Source organism: Rhinoraja longicauda, chromosome 1, assembly GCF_053455715.1.
Source record: "Rhinoraja longicauda isolate Sanriku21f chromosome 1, sRhiLon1.1, whole genome shotgun sequence".
In the NCBI taxonomy this organism is placed as follows: domain Eukaryota; kingdom Metazoa; phylum Chordata; class Chondrichthyes; order Rajiformes; family Arhynchobatidae; genus Rhinoraja; species Rhinoraja longicauda.
In genome coordinates this window covers 63,891,040-63,908,767 of record NC_135953.1, presented here as the reverse complement: position 1 = coordinate 63,908,767, position 17,728 = coordinate 63,891,040, and the positions used below count along the sequence as shown (strand labels likewise).

Below are 17,728 nucleotides of genomic sequence, written 5' to 3'. Positions count from 1 at the left end.
CTGTTATTTTCAAAACTGGTGTGTCAATTCGAAATCTGAGTGAGCCCAGTGGAAGCTTGGCACCCATTGAAAGCAGAAAAGAAGAAATTATAAACAAGACACTTTATAGATTTATACTTTTAGAGTTTAACATGAATATTCAGAGTTCAGATTTAAATAATGATGAACCTTGTAAATTGTACTGATTATATTACTACAAGATCATTTACCTTATTGTAGGTCAGCAAGTTAAATCTATGGCCTCACAGATTCGGCATGAGACAACTATGAAAGTGTCTAAAGCAAATGACTCACCAAGAATGCTAACACTTGAGCTTTTTTTTTAGCAAATTAGTTGAACGATCATATTAGTCTAATACGTCCACAACATTCTTATAAAGCTACTAACAATGCCAACTCTGCTTCTTAAAAAGAAATGTACTCACTCACAGGAACTGAGAAAGGCTTTTTGTTTTACAAAAGTTGTATTGGGTAAATCCAAGTTGATTATCTTTTCATTATAGGTTAATCCAAAATAAAGCAATGAATAAAAACCTATTTTTTACAAACATATTAAAGGTATCTGCCACTGGGTAAATCATACTTTACACTCCGTGAAAGCACAGTGATGATATCAGAAATGAGTCAAATGAAACTTACCTAAAATAAAAGAACAAACTGTTGGATAAACCCTGTGGAAGGAAATGAACAGTTGACATTTCAGGTCAGGACCCTACTTCAGACTAATGGAGTAGAAGCTGGTAGAACGATGCAAGCGGAAGGGATGGGGTAAGAGTTAGTGATAAGTGACAGAGCAGGAGAGTAGTCGAAATCACAGAGCAGTGAGAGAGGGTCTCACAGAACCTGGATCAGAGAAAAGACGAGAACTTCTTAAAGAAGTTTGAAATTTCATAGTGGAGCAGTAAAATTGAGACACAAGATTGTAGATGCTTGAATCTTGAGTGAAAAAAACAAAGTGCTGAAGAAACTCAGCAGGTCAGGCAGCATCTGTGAAGAGAATGAACAATGCTTTGATTAATGGGGTAAAAGAGTGATAACCACTGGGTCAGTGCAAAATCTTCTTTCTTGCTTACACCAATGTGGTTCTTTTCTCAGGTGCTGATACCAATTTCCTTGTACGTGTCAATTGAAATTGTCAAACTGGGCCAAATACTTCTCCTCCAGAGTGATATTGACTTGTACAATGAAAGCACAGATTCAACCATCCAATGCCGAGCCTTAAATATCACTGAAGATCTGGGGCAGATCGAATACATTTTCTCAGATAAGACTGGAACACTAACTGAGAATAAAATGATCTTCTGCAGGTGCAACATTGCTGGAGTTGAATATTCCCATGAGGAGAATGGTATGTTTTTCACTTTGCAATAGCCTTAGACTGTACTGTACAGATTTCACTGGCATCCATTGATACTAAAATCCACTTGCCTGATTGTACAAGCACTCAAATCTTCAACTGGACTACGCCACTGTGTGAAGTTACCAACTAAGTTGCGAATGTTCTGATTAAGATGATATAGATATACTCTCATCTATGTGACTTAACCAATTGTAAGGGCTGCAAGAATTCTCCACTTGGTTTTGGAAGTTTGAGTTGAGGAAGAGAAATTGAGTCAGGCTTTCCCATATGGACAGTACAATGGTGCAGCTGGTAGTGCTGCTGCTCGACCGCGCCAGAGACCTGGGTTCAATCCTGACCTCGGGTGCTGTATGTATGGAGTTTACACGTTCTTCCTGTACTGCATGGGCTTTCCCCCAAGTGCTCTTCTTTTCCTCCCACATCCAAAAGACATGCAGGTTTGTAAATTAATTGGCCTCTGAAATTGCCTCCAGTGTGTAGGGAATGGATGTGAAAGTGGGATAATATAGTACCGAGTTAACAGGTGATCAATGGTCGGCGTGGACTCTATGGGGCCACAGGGCCGGTTTCCATGTTGTAGCTTTCAATCAATCAAAGCTGCACATTGACATGCATGGGGAATTTGATTGACTTCCCAATACTCCCAACCAAGGCTCACACATTGCATATTGACAGGGCACCAAAGAACAAATGGTTACTGTAGAACTGGATCAGATCTGAAAGAAAGACAATTGTTAAACATTTCTCAGCCTTGGGACGTTGAAAACACTTTACAAACTGAAGTTTTGTTGAAGCCATGTTACTGTAATAACCGGAGTGTGTCAGGTGTTTTGAGAGATTGAGTACTCAAAAGAGATAAAATGGAGAGGGCTCCAAAGGACTATAAGTAAAAAACTGAAGAAAGACAATGGGAGTAAAAATGTAATCTCTCTAGAATTTCAGCAAAAATGTGCAAGTTAATGGGCATAAAACTGAGGTACAGAAATGTGACAATGCATACCTCCTGATTCAGGGGCAGTTTCTTCTCAATTGTTATCAGGCAAGGGACCCATCCTATCCTCAACTAGACAGCGGCCCTGAGCCACCATTTACCTCATTTGAGACCCTCCGACTATCTTTAATCGGACTTTACTGGACATTATCTTGCACTAAACGTCATTCCCTTTATCTTGTATCTGTGCACAGTGGACGGCTTGATTGTAATCAAGTGTTTCCACTGACCAGAAAGCATTCAACAAGAAAGCTTTTCACTGTACCTCAGTACACACGGCATTAAACTAAACTAAACATGATAAATATCCACACATTTTGTGTTTTAAGCTTTGTTTTAACCATTCATTTCAACAATATATATCTCATGCCCCTTTACAAATTGGCTTTACCATTTGTCTGTATTTCAGCATAACTTCATTAGTTACAAAGTATCCCAAAGTATCAGAATCAGAATAGCCTTTATTGTCATCCACAAAAATGTCTTTTGGACGAGATTCCATTACCCACAGTCCAACATTAAGAGCAATACAAATAAGCAATAACACACGCACTCACAAACCAACACAAAAAAAAGAAACATCCATCACAGTGAGTCTCCTCCAGTCACCTCCTCACTGTGATGGAAGGCCAAAATGTATTTTCTCTTCCCCTTCCGTCTTCTCCCGCAGTCAGGCTGTTGAAGTTGCCAAGTTCCAGGCCGCGCCGGACGTTGAAAGACCCAAGCCCTGCGATTCGGGGCGGGTGAAGACGATGCCACTACACGCCAGGGCGGTCGTGGCTTCCGACATTGAAGCCCCCACCGGCCTGAGAAAAATCCCGCGGCCTATTTCAGGCCGTGCTGGACGGTGAAAGGTCCACAGCGGGCCGACACAAGCCCCCCGATGTCGGCGCCCACCCAGGGGCCTGTGAGCTTCCGATATCCACGCGGCCCATGGCCGAAGAAGCCATCGGAGCCTCCGAAGGCGAGTCGCAGTCACTCCCGCAGCCCCACCACAGCCTCCGAAGGCAGCCAGCGAACCAGAGCCCAGGTGGTCCCAGCTGGAGGCCGCCAACTCCAGGTGTTTGGCCGATGGTAGGCCGCAGTGGGAACGGAGACACGACCCAGAAATAAAAGGTTGGGTCTCCGTTCGGAAGAGACAATTTTACAGTTCCTCCCCCCCCCAACACATAGTACACAACCACAAAAGACACTACATCACATCTAAACACTACAATTAAGACAAAAACCAACAAAAAACACAAAAGACAAACGGACTGCAGGTAAGCCGCAGCTGCTGGGCAGCACCGCCATTTTGCAAGACATCGAGACCTTTAAAAGTACGTTCTACTACAGAGCTTTGTTGCAAAGCATTCTATCTGACAAGGCATGGCATTTAGCCTTTTCCTGTATCATATCAATTGTTAAGATAAACAAGAGTTCCTTTCCTTGCTCTTTCCTCATGGTAATGTCTGTCTCCTGTTCAGCATAACCATTGCAAACTTTGCACCCTGATTAGGATTCCAAAATATAACTATTGTATTAATCTAAACAGAAGTGGGTGTCAAATAGGATACACAGGAGACTGAAATCTCAGTTTAAAAAAAACTGCTGGAGGATCTCGGTGGACCAGGCAGTATCTGTGGGGAGAAATGGACAGTTTATGTTTTGGGTTGAAATACTTAATGTAGACTGAAAGAGTAGTTTATTGGGGAAACGGCCTGAATAAAGAGATGACTGGAGGGGTGCGACAAGAGCTAGCAAGTAATACTTGGATCAAGGTGAGGAGAGATTGAATAGCCGATGAAGTCAGGCGGGGGAAGGAAGGGTGGAAACTATGACAGAGGCTGGGAGTGGATGAGCGAATACAGCAAAGGGGTGCAGATTACAGAATCAAATAAGAGTAGAAGAATGGAACCAAATAAGGGAGAGATGGTGGGCAGACAGGAACAGTGGTATCAACACTTTTGTTTTCTACCTGTTTATAACATAAAGGGCTCTAAATTCATTGTTGGTTATATGTGATAAACACACAATGCAGTGGCGTATTCATGTTGAACATCTCTGAAATGTATTTGACTGATTACATTACGGCCTGGTTCGGCAATATGAGCGCCCAGGTGCGAAGAAGACTGCAAAAAGTGGCAAACACTGCCCAGTCCATCACGGGTACTCGCCTCCCCACCATCGAAGGGATCGGGAAGAAGATTTAGGATATGTGTGTGTGTATATATATGTGTGTATGTATATAGTGGTGGCCCGTCGTGGACGATGATAGCACATACACGCATACCTGTGTGTGTGTATGTATTTATATGGATATACATGGGTATATATATATGTCTATTTATCTGTCTATATATCTGTGTATACATATATACACATAAACATACACACATAGACACACACATATATGTTTGTGTGTATATACATCATTTATATATTTTGTTATGCTGCTGCAAGTAAGAATTTCATAGTTCTGTCTGGGACATTTGACACTAAGGCACTCTTGACGACTTTTGAAATGTATTTCTTTTAATTTATCTAACAAAACCCAGGCGAGCCTCACAAAGCTCAAATTAAAAAGAACAGCTTGTATTCACTGGAGTTTAGAAGGATGAGAGGGGATCTTATAGAAACATATAAAATTATAAAAGGACTGGACAAGCTAGCTGCAGGAAAAATGTTCCCAATGTTGGGCGAGTCCAGAACCAGGGGGCACAGTCTTAGAATAAAGGGGAGGCCATTTAAAACTGAGGTGAGAACTTTTTCACCCAGTGAGTTGTGAATTTGTGGAATTCTCTGCCACAGAGGGCAGTGGAGGCCAAATCACTGGATGGATTTCAGAGAGAGTTAGATAGAGCTCTAGCGGCTAGTGGAATCAAGGGATATGGGGAGAAGGCAGGCACGGGTTATGATTGTGGACGATCAGCCATGATCACAATGAATGGCAGTGCTGGCTCGAAGGGCCGAATGGCCTCCTCCTGCACCTACTTTCTACGTTTCTATGTTTCTAACTCTTGCTGTTCCTACAAGAGTTCTACTATAAGACATGTTTCCGTAACACAATAACATGAGAGATAAATTGGGGAACGCTATTAGTAATATGTCACTATAAAATTGGTTATAATGAGAACCACTTAAAAGTCAATTTGGAAATTGCAAAACAGAATAAAAAATATCTTGGGGTTTCTCCCCCTAGACTCTTAAAATCTATAACCCCCCCCCCCTTACAGTAATTGAACACCATTTTATCAGACAAGCATAACATGGGATAATTGGTACAGTATGTAAACTGTTTAATCTCATAGAGATGAATGGATTCTCTTTTAAACCTGAAAAAGAAACTGGAAAAACAAGCTATTCAGATGTGAGGCAGATAATTCTCACTGACCTGCATTGCAGGGGCATATTCACTCTTTGGCAACTATTGTCATGTATTTAATCTTTTTACACACTGAACAAAACCATTATTCAACTTTGGAGTAAGTAATTGCCAAGTTCCATTGAGAATGCAATATCTGATAGAAACATAGAAATTAAGTGCAGGAGGAGGCCATTTGGCCCTTTGAGCCAGCACAGCCATTCATTGTGATCATGGCTGATCATCCACAATCAGTAACCCGTGCCTGCCTTCTCCCCATATCCCTTGATTCCGCTAGCCCCTAGAGCTCTATCTAACTCTTTTAAATTCATCCAGTGAATTGCCCTCGACTGCCTTCTGTGGGAGAGAATTCCACAGATTCACAACTCTCAGATGAAACTGTTTAAAAAGAAGGATAGTACGCAATATATCTAGAATCTACCCACTATGCCAGTCCACTGGGAAGCTGTGTGTTTTCAACCAATTGTATGCGAATGTCCTCCATTTACATTCATTAGTAAATTGGGAATTCAAATGTGGTTAATGATATTCCAGATTAATAAATAAAGCTGAAATATTGGCATCGTAATCTGGCATTCATTCTGCAAATAGACACAATGAATGCTGGAGTCAACGGGACAGGCAACATCTCTGGAGGGAAGGAATGGGTGACGTTTTGGGTCGAGACCCTTCTTCTGCAATGTGTTTTTCAAATATTTCTGCATTTTCTGATAAAATGAGAAAGTGAAAAACATCTGAGTATTTTTATGATCACTGTGAACACTTTATTTTTATTACCAAACCTTGGTTAATATTTGTTAAGAGAATAAAAGAGAGCAACGCAAGTCTGCACAAGACATTTTCTACCGAAAACAATCAAGTGGTAAAGCGGAAGTTGCCCTAAATACTTGTGTCGGGTTGCCAATATCTATGTTAGAATATTCTAATTTTGTACACGCTTGACCTGAAAAGGTCTTTAAATCCAGTTTTGAGCACAGAGCCCTTTTATGATCTTCAAGCAAGATTGTGTAGAAATTGAATCCTATTGCATGGTGTTTGCACACAATTTGATTCAGTTTAATTTAAAACTAGAATGTAATTAAGTTGCTCCTGTCTCGCTCATCTGACATGCAGATGACCCCATACAGGGGCAACGATGCTGCTGTGCAGCACATGTCCGTGTATCGCGTACAAAATCTACTGTAATTCTTCTGTGACTGCAGTCCTGTTATTCAGAAGTAATGTGTAGGAAAGAATTGCAGATGCTGGTTGAAATCAAAGGTAGACACAAAATGCTGTAGTAACTCAGCGGGACAGGCAGCATGTCTGGGGAGAAGGAATGGGTGACATTTTAGGTCAAGACCCTTCTTCAGAAATAATATTCTCTTTACAGCATCCATGAGATGTGTTTCCGTGTGTTATCAGGTGTTGTCGGAGCGGGTGGTATTGGGGCTATCTGTGCAGATCCCAAACTGGTGCTGGGACCTCAGATTGGATCTCTTTAAGATAGATATATTATCTGCTTTCTTTCAGCCCTCCCCTCCATTACTCTGAACAATCCACAATATGTCGCCAATGCCTCTTTTGGGCATGGTTGCTACTGAAATGTCCCAGCACAAGCCATTGAGCAAATCATTCATAGGCATGGTCTGAATTATTTGACTATTGTGCTAATAGAGCCAATGATTAATTTCAAGGCAGGAAGGTCCAAGGGAACAGAATGTTTGTTATTTTATTAAATTCATGGAATAAGTATTGTGTCAAAACAAACCCATTTCAGCGTACATCTTTACTTTCATTTTATTTGTTGTGCTTTCAATCTCTGTCAGCAAAGCGATTGGAGTTGTATCAGGATGATAACCCTGAGGTTGTAATCAGCCCTTCTCTGGGAACTGCCTCCAAGTGTCAACATTCGGACAGCAGCAGATCACCCAGTACGCCGCAGAGCCGCAACTCACTGAATTGCTTACCCTCTAATAGCTCGATACCGAGGGAGAAAGATGCTTTTGAAGATGAAAAAGAAATTACTGCAACTGCTTCTCAAGTGGCATTCAGCAGCTCAATTGTGAGTATGCCTCTTCTGTGTGTCCTCCAATTATATTTCCATTATACCCGTGAATGCATTGCAACACCCCACTAAACAGTGGGCCGCCTTCTCATTTGCCATTTAAATTGCCATTCTTACTCTTTCTCCTTCAGCTTTCTAAAGTTCATTGCACACAAACAAAATTTTAAAAAGTGCGTGATCACAGCTTATACAGAATCACTTCTATTAAAAATAGCAACTTCAGTTCAAAAAATCTATTACAATGTTCCCATTTCTTTGGCTCTCCTCTGCACGTATTAGCTGCTCCTTCAATCATACATTAATGATATATATTAATTTGCAGGAAAGGGATGTTACACCAGATTCTCTGCTGTTCCAGAAATTAGGACAAATCGTGTCTCACCCACTTCTCCTGTTGGAAGACACCGGGAAAGAGGTCCTCCCGGAATTCAGCTACATTGTTGACTTCTTTTTTGCCTTGACCATCTGTAACACTGTTGTTGTGTCATGTCTTGCTCAGTCAGGGCAGCGGGTAAGAACAACATTCATCTTGTGTATGATTTGTGTACGTATATTTTCAAAGAACTCTTTAAAATCTAAATTTAAATCAAGAGAGTGTTGTAAAACTCTACTAAGACAAGTTGTAAGGGCATACATATGAAATTAAGATTAATGTTGGAGTAAGTTCTTCCATTTTAAATGAATGTCAGTTTGAGCAATAAAATTTATTTGTTTGTCAATTGAGATTTTCATCAAATACGCCAAAATATGTAGTGGAAGCAGAATAGGTTATATTGGTAGTTGGGAGGGGGAGGGGGGCAGGGGAGGTGTTGAAGACACCAACAGCAGTGAGAAGAGAGGGTTAACTCTCCGCAAAATTAATAAATATGTTTCTTAAGAAAGCGTAATGGTTAATTTACTCTATATTCCCAGGTTTATAGTTTCTTTTAGCAGGTATGTTGGATAAATTGTGCTGGCTAAGGAGAAACTTTTTCACCCAGGGAGTTGTGAATCTGGAATTCTCTGCTACAGAAGGCAGAGGCCAATTCACTGGATGTATTCAAGAGAGAGTTAGATAGAGGTCTTAGGGCTAATGGAATCAAGAGATATGGGGAGAAAGCAGGAACGGGGTACTAATTTGGATGATCAGCCATGAACATATAGAATGGCGGTGCTGGTTCAAAGGGCCGAATGGCCTACTCCTGCACCTATTTTCTATGTTTTATTCTGCTCTAGTGTCGTGTGTTGGTGGAAGTCGCACAATCCTGCTTTCTTACTATATGTAGGGATGTAACAAGAAAAATGGACAAGGGAGAGCCAGTGGATGTAGTGCACCTAGACTTTCAGAAAGCCTTTGATAAGGTCCCACACAGAGATTAGTGGGCAAAATTACAGCACATGGTATTGGGGGTAGGGTTTTGACATGCATAGAAAATTGCTTGGCAGACAGGAAACAAAGAGACGGGTCCCTTTCAGAATGGCATGCAGTGGCTAGTAGGGTGCCGCAAGGCTCTGTGCTGGGACCGCAGCTATTTACAATATACATTAATGATTTAGTTGAAGAAATTTAAAGTAACATTAGCAAATTTGGGTGACACTGCCACCCAGCTTTGTGTCATCTGCAAATTTGCTAATGGTACTTTTAATCCCTTCATCCAAGTCATTAATGTATATTGTAAATATCTGCGGTCCCAGCACTGAGCCTTGCGATACCCCATTAGTCACTGCCTGTCATTCTGAAAGGGACCCATTTATCCCCACTCTTTGCATGATCACTCCACGTTTCTCATGATGCATGACAGCTCATTATAAAGTAATAGAGTTGGCATTCCCTCAACCCCCTGCTGGGAGAATTACATGAGGAATTTATCATGTAAATCAGTGAAACACACCTACAGCATAAGACACACAAAAATAATTAAGCTATTCGGCCCATTGAGTTTTCACCATTCGATCATGGCTGATCTATTTTTCATCTCAACCCCATTCTCCTGCCTTCTCCCCGTACCCTTTGACACCCTTACTAATCAAGAACCTATCAATCTCTACATAAAAAATACTCAATGACTTGGTCTCCACAGCCATCTGTGGCAATTCATTCCACAAATTTGCCATCCTCTGGCTAAAGTCATCCTCCTCATCTCCATTCAAAAGGTACATCCTTTAATTCTGAAGCTATGTGTCGTCTGGTTCTAGACTCTCTGAACACTGGAAAAATCCTCTCCACATCCACTCGATCAAGGCCTTTCATTATTGGACAGGTTTCAATGTTGCAGATTGCAAATTTTATCTTTTGTGATTTTTGCACAATGGTATAGTTCAGAAAGGATGCAACAAATATTCCACTTCAATTAAGACAACATTTCCACATTCACATTGAAGATGCTGAAAAATACATTCAATTTTAGAAGAGTACAAAATGAAAGTATTCATGTAATATTCATTACTTTAAATTTGCCTTAATATTTTCAATTCTTACTCCTTTCTTCTAAGACTAAGGGATAGAATTAGCTGCAGCAGCTGATGCAAGCTTTGAATTTGCTATAACAAATTTCAAACCCATTTTTTTTATCATTTAACCGTCATTTTTAATATTAACTGCAAAAGGTATGGAGATTAATAAATTAATGGACCTTGTGAAATTTCTTAACCTTGCTAAGTATGAAATAGTGTGATCGAGTACACCACTGATGCAAAGAAGTAAAGGCTTTGAAGGTGCTGGACAATAAATCAACCAACTCCTTCCTTGGAGTCTTCTGATCTAAATGTGCTTTAAAGTATTACAATGAAAGAAGAAAATGATGGCAACAGTCAACAAGCCAGATGACATTTGGGAATGGAATGAGAATCAAAGATCTTTCATCATAATCTTTGTCTTTTTCCAATTTTTCATTCATTATTAACCTATTATGAGGAGACATCTGTTTTGTTTGTTTGGAAATGTGAAGATGATTGGAGTTGCCTTCTAAAATAAGAACAGTGAAAGGATTCACTCCAAAGACGTACAGGTATGTAGGTTAATTGGCTGGGTAAATGTAAAAATTGTCCCTAGTGGGTGTAGGATAGTGTTAGTGTACGGGGATCGCTGGGCGGCACGGACTTGGTGGGCCGAAAAGGCCTGTTTCCGGCTGTATATATATGATATGATATGATATGATATGATATGATATGATATGATTCCTGTATAGAACGTGGAGATGTTCCATGATAAATGGAATATGGTTGATGAAAAATTAGAGAACTGACAATGGAAAGGTATCCCTGGTGTTACCAGAGGAGTCAAAATTTGTGCTTGTTGCTAATGGGCATAGGATTGTGCTCATATGAGAATGCTGTAATTTTCTACCTTTTCGTAAATTATCAGGCTATCCTTGAGGGAGAAAAATCAGAGTTGTTACAACCTACAGAGGCAGAACCAAGAGACAGGAAGTGCCAGGCTTTAGGTGCCATTCAATATGGTTACTGTAGAGGAGGAGGATTTTGTTCATTGGTCCAAGAGAGAGTGAGCACAAGTAGGTCTTGCCTATTGTTTTAAATGGGCAACTTTGCAAACTGATTTGTAAATGAAACCTTGGAAAATGTTAAGAGTCCTCCAGTGATGATTCTTAATGTGTGGCAAATAATTTTATATATCACTTTGGGTAAGGTGCCAAAATGGGAAATTCAACCCAATCAAGTATTGCCAGTGTTTATGCCTTACATGAGCCTCCTCTCAACTTTCCTCCCTTAAGTCTTAACACTGTAACCCTCAAACCACTGTAGGCCTCAGATCCATTATAACACTCAAATCCAATCTCAGTCTGAAAAAGAGTCTTGACCCAAAACCTCACCCATTCCTTTTCTCGAGATGTTGCCTGTCCTGCTGAGTTACTCCAGCATTTTGTGTCTCTTCTCTCAATGCTTGTTTATTCTCCCCTTAAGTACATATATATTGTTTATTTCAAGTGCCTCCTGTAGTATTGTCCATATTGACAGTATTGATTGGGTAAAGACGTTTCTCCAGAATTCTCAGCAGCGGTAAAGTTGCTGCCTTACAGCGAATGCAGCGCCGGAGACTCAGGTTCGATCTTGACTACGGGCGCCGTCTGTACGGAGTTTGTACGTTCTCCCTGTGACCTGCGTGGGTTTTCTCCGAGATCTTTGGTTTCCTCCCACACTCCAAAGACGTACAGGTATGTAGGTTAATTGGCTGGGCAAATGTAAAAATTGTCCCTAGTGGGTGTAGGATAGTGTTAGTGTGCGGGAATCGCTGGGCGGCGCGGACCCGGTGGGCCGAAGGGCCTGTTTTTGCACTGTATCTCTGTATCTCTAAATCTAAAATTTCATAATGACATTTCCTCTTGTATTGATAGTTTCTTATTTTCTTTATGTTGATGTATTTTCTCTGTATCCACTCCGCCAAAATTATTTATTATTTTAAAGTGCGTTTATTTGGTCAGCTTGTAACTTTCCTTTCTTAGCCAAAAATGAAACTTGAGCAGTTAGACCATTTTTTCTCAAGATGGATACAGATATTAAAACATAGTAAGTATAGCACAAAAACAAGCCCTTCAGCCAGCAATATCTGTGCCGAACATGATACCAAGACCAATTCTTATCTGCATGCTCGTTATCGATATCCCACCATTCCCTGCATGTATGCCTATCTAAAAGTCTTTTAAATGCCCCTTTTGTTTCTGCCTCCATCACCACCATCCTCGGTAGATCGTTCCAGGCACTGACCCCCATTTGTGTAGTAAAAAAAACAACTTTCTCCTTACATCTCCTTTAAATTTGCCCCTCTCACTTTAAAGCTATGTCATCTTATATTTGATTTTTTCCATCCTGGGAAAAAGTTCTGACTCTCTATCCTATCTATGCTACTCATAATTATATATACTTCCACCAGGTCTCCCCGCAACCCACGGCATCCCAGAGAAACCAATCCAAGTCTGTCCAATTTCTCCCTGAAGCTAATCCCCCCCAATTCAGACATCCTTTGGTAAACCTCCTCTGTACCCATACAAAGCCTCCACATCTTTCCTGTAATGGGGCGACCAGAATTACATGCAATACGCCAAATGAGACCTGGCCAAGTCCTTTAAGATAGCATCATGACTTCCTGACTCTTGTATCCAATGCCACGACCTATGAAAGCAAGCATACCGTATGCGTACTTTATCACTCTATCTTCTTGTGTTGTCACTTTCAGTGAGTTGACCTCCCAAAATGCAATATCTCGCACTTGCCGTTTCTCTGCCCATTTCTGGAGCTGATCTGTATCCTGCGTCATACTTTGGCAGCCTTCCTCACAGTCTGTGACCTCAACAAACCTTGTTGTCGGCTGCAGACTTACTAACCAACCCGTCCACGAATACATACAAGTCATTTATATATCTCACAAACACCAGAGGTCCCAACACAGATCCCTGTGGAACTCCACTGGATACAGACCTCCAACCAGAATATTGCCGTTCCACCACAATCCTCTGACTTCCAAACGTAAGCCAGTTCAAAATCCATATGATCAAGCCACTGTTAATACCCTTGCATTTTAATCTAGATCAGCCTATCATGGGATACTTTATTAAATACTTTACTAAAATCCATGTGGATAACATCTACCATCATACCCTCATCACTACCTCAAAAAAATTAAATCAGGTTCCTAAGACATGACCTGCCATGTACAAGGCCATGCTGATTTTCTCTACTTAACTCATTATTTTCCAAATGTGAGTAAATCTCATCTCGAAGAATGCTCACCAACAGCTTTCCTACCAGTGTCGTGAATTACATTGTGGAGTTGAAGTTATGGAGTTGTGATCGTTATTCTCAAAATGCTCTACCGTTGAAGCACCAGTCATCTGGCCAGGCTCATTTCCCAACGCAAGGTCCATTATGTCCCCCTTTCAGGTTGGACTGTCCACATACTATTTCAGGAAACCCTCTTGGATACACCTCACAATTTCTGTCCCATCTAAACCTTTGGCACTGAGCAAGTGGAAGTTAATATTGGGCACCCATTAACACAGCCCTGTTGCTTGGCATCTTTCGGTAATCTATCTACAAATCTGGTCCTCTATCTTCTGCTTGCTTTTGGGGGGGGGGGATATAGTGTAATCCCATTAGACTGCTTGCTCTTTTCTTATTTCTAAGCTCTACCCATATCGCCTCAGTGGACAAACCCTCTCGTATGTCCTCTCTGAATGCCGCCGTGACAGTCTCCCTGGATTGGTAGAACAATTTATCCACCTCTTCTTCCTCCCTCTCAATCATACCTGAAACATCAAATTTCCCGTACAATGAGCTGCTATTCATGTCTCTCTCGCTACTAGGTTTCTGCAAAGGACACAATATCATAGTCCCAAGCACTGATCCAGGTTCTAAGTTCGTCTGCTTACTCCACAATATGCTTGTATTGAAATAAGCACACTTCAGCTCATCAGCATGACAATATTCCATCACCTCCCTGTCTGTCCTTCCTTTGAGACTTACTGGCTCTAACGTATCTATCTACCTATCTATCACTCCTTCCAATTTCTGACCTACTGCTCCCACCACCTTGCCTCTGTGGTTTAAATCCTCCAGGGTAGCACTTGTGATCCTTCCTGCGAGCTTCTGATATATTTAGTTTTAGTTTTTAGTTTGAGAGATGCAGTGAGGAGGCAGGCCATACTGAAATACTGGAAAAAAGAAATAATTTTAGAAGAGCAAGCAGCATTCTGCAAGGTAAATCGGAGGTGAGATATGGAGTTGTGTTTCCCGCGAAAATGAAAATTTATTATAACTCTATTCAACGCGCCTTCACGGACCCGGATTTGGCATTTAATTACGCACAAGAAATTGTAAAGAAAATAGAAAAAACAGAAGTAAAAGCGGATGAATAAATGTCTATTGGGAATCCGTGCGGTAATTAAGACGATGGAACTGCTCTAGACATTAACCAGACAGGCTTATCTGTCAGGAATGTGTATGCAATGGACAGGCCCTGGTCTCAACCTTGAACAGATAAGGAGAAGAGAAATAACTGAAAAAACATTTTGAAACAATACGATCAGATTGGAAAGAAAATCAAAGGACATTATGGACTTAAAAAATGGTTTGTAATACAGTATATATGTAATGTAAAGAATTAATTAATTATATAAACTTAAGATCATTAATCAAGGGTTACGCTAATATAGTAATGTTACACTAATAAGAGGAACCAAGTTATTAACCCAATGGATTTAGGGGATAAGGGGTATATAGAGATGATTATTATTAACAGATATATAAGGTTAAGTGGGTTGAAAAGAATTGAAATATAATTTAGGTTGTACGCTAACACATTATAATTAATGAAAAGGGGTATAAGAATATTAGAACACCATAAACTTGTGGGAAGAAAGAGGCGCTAATGATCTGGAAACGTTCCAGAGGTTTGGGCTGGAAGATGGTTGTATTTAAGATAAGAAACGCAACCCTTGAAACAGGCTGGTAATCAAGGTATTGATGAATACTGTATATTTGGACAGAGACAGGGCAGGTGTTCTCAGGTTTTTGAATTGTAGGACTCGGGGATACCGAGCAAGTAACACAGAAGGTTTAAAATTGGGGTAGAAATGAGAACACTTGAAATATTAAGGATTAAGGAGTCCCTTAGTTATATTAAGAAAGATTAAGATATAGTCAGAGGAAACGGCTTGTAGTTATAAATCCTATAGTATTCAGGTGGCTGAACTCAATGTATAATTCCATCTACGGAGGTCTATCAATTTTTAGCCATCATAGATGGCTTCTTGTATTTAGGGTATCACCTTTTTGATACCTTAAAATCACGTGTTTTTTTTTGTTTTGTTTTTTGTAGCATTTATTTTTATTTAATTATTTCTCTTGTTTTCATCACTATTTTTCAACACACCTTTTTCTTCTTCTTAAGGAGGTTCAATATACGGAGGAGAGGTAAAATAATGTCAGAAGTGTGGGATGATACCCACATACACAAAAGGCTGAGGTACCTAATTACACCACAGGAAATAAAATTACTAAAACTTATTTATAATGCAGGACAATAAGGAAAATAAGAATGGAGGAGTCACATTTTGTAGTTGGAATATTAGGGGTGCGAATGATCCAATTAAAAGGGGCAAAATTATGGCCCATTTAAAATCTTTGAAGGTGGATATAGCGTTCCTGCAAGAAACGCATACGAAACTACAAACACAGATGAGATTTAGAGCAAATTGGATAGGCCAAATGTATCATTCGTCATTTACTGCTAAAGCCAGAGGAACGGCTATTATTATTCGGAAAGGTATACCGTTTATATTAAAGAATACAATATCTGATAAAGAAGGAAGATATACGATAGTGGCGGGAGAAATTTATTCCACGCCACTCACTTTGATAAATATTTACGCTCCAAACTTTGATAATCCCCAATTTTTTAAGAAAATTATGGATCAAATAGATGAGTATAATTTTCAAAATATAATATTAGGGGGGGATTTTAACTGTGTTATAGATTCATATTTAGACAAATCAACAAAATTTAGGAAGGGTAGTGCTAAATCCAAGTCTAGTGAATTCTTAAATACTTATATAAAAAATACTAATATAATAGATGTATGGAGAATAGCTAACCCAACTGGAAGGGAATACTCGTTTTACTCATCAGTACACAAAACCTATTCAAGAATTGATTATTTTTTAGTGGACTCAAAACTAATACCATATACGATTAATTCTAAATACCACAATAGTATTATTTCTGATCACTCCCCGCTGACTTTTACTTTAAAACTTGAGGGAATGCCAGGTACAAATTTTTTTTGGAGATTTAACACACAAATAGCTAACGACCCACAAGGTTATGAGTATTTAAAACAACAAATGAAATTTTTTTTTGAAATAAATGAGACACCAGGGATTTCACCATCTTTATTATGGGAATCTTTTAAGGCTTTCATTCGTGGAGTTATAATTTCGTATCAAAGTTTTCTAAATAAAAAAAACAGGACAGAACAAGGGACGTTAGGAAAGGAAATTAAATTATTAGAATTAGGAAACGCAAAAGACCCAACAATAGATAAACATAATAAGATAACATTACTGAAATTTAAACTTAATCGAATATTATCGGCAAGAGTAATAAGATTATTTCAGATCACAAAACAAGTACAATTTGAATTTGGGGATAAACCACATAAACTTCTAGCACGACAATTGAAGAAACAAGAAAAGGAAAAAACAATTAGTAAAATCAAATCAGAGAACGGGGAACTATTAACTTTACCTAAGGACATTAACACAAGGTTTGCTCAATTTTATCAAAATTTATATACATCTAAAACTAACATTGAAGACAATAAAATTATAAATTTTTTAGATAAGTGTAACTTGCCAAAATTGGATATCTTAGAACAAGAGGAATTAGGAACCCAGATTACAAGTGAAGAAATAAGAGAAACAATAAAAGAATTGAAAAATGGGAAGACTCCAGGGCCTGATGGTTTTAATAATGAATTTTATAAAAGATTTCAGGAGTTAATGGCCCCACGATTACTTAAATTATACAGGTACGCTTTTACCGATAAGAAATTACCAGAAACTTTAGCAGAATCCACAATTATGCTTATACCAAAAAAAGATAAAGATTTAGAAGATCCGGGCTCGTATAGAGCTATAGCACTGTTAAATACAGACCAAAAAATTTTAGCAAAGATTTTAGCAAGAAGATTGAGCAAATATATTAATAAATTGATAAATCAGGACCAAACGGGGTTTATACCCAAAAGACAATCATTTAACAATTTGAGACGACTTTATAATATAATGTATTCACATAAAGGGGAAAAGGAAGACTTAGCAGTTATATCTTTGGACGCAGAAAAAGCATTTGATCAGGTAGAGTGGCAGTATTTATACATAGTACTCCAAAAATTTAATATAGGAGATAATTTTATTAGATGGGTAAAATTATTATACGATAAACCAACAGCAAGAATATTAACTAATAATACG

At 39.3% G+C, this 17,728-nt stretch overlaps 1 protein-coding gene across 2 annotated transcripts in view; it reads left to right on the top strand.

Annotated features, from left to right (window-relative positions):
- LOC144593392 (phospholipid-transporting ATPase VD-like) overlaps positions 1–17,728 on the top strand; it is a 147,864-nt gene that overhangs the window by 86,226 nt on the left and 43,910 nt on the right. For both annotated transcript variants that reach the window (XM_078398899.1, XM_078398889.1), the window contains 3 exons: positions 1,096–1,348; positions 7,524–7,759; positions 8,085–8,273. In XM_078398899.1, coding sequence (XP_078255025.1) covers positions 1,096–1,348; positions 7,524–7,759; positions 8,085–8,273 — 678 coding nt within the window. The remainder of the gene's footprint in view (positions 1–1,095; positions 1,349–7,523; positions 7,760–8,084; positions 8,274–17,728) is intronic.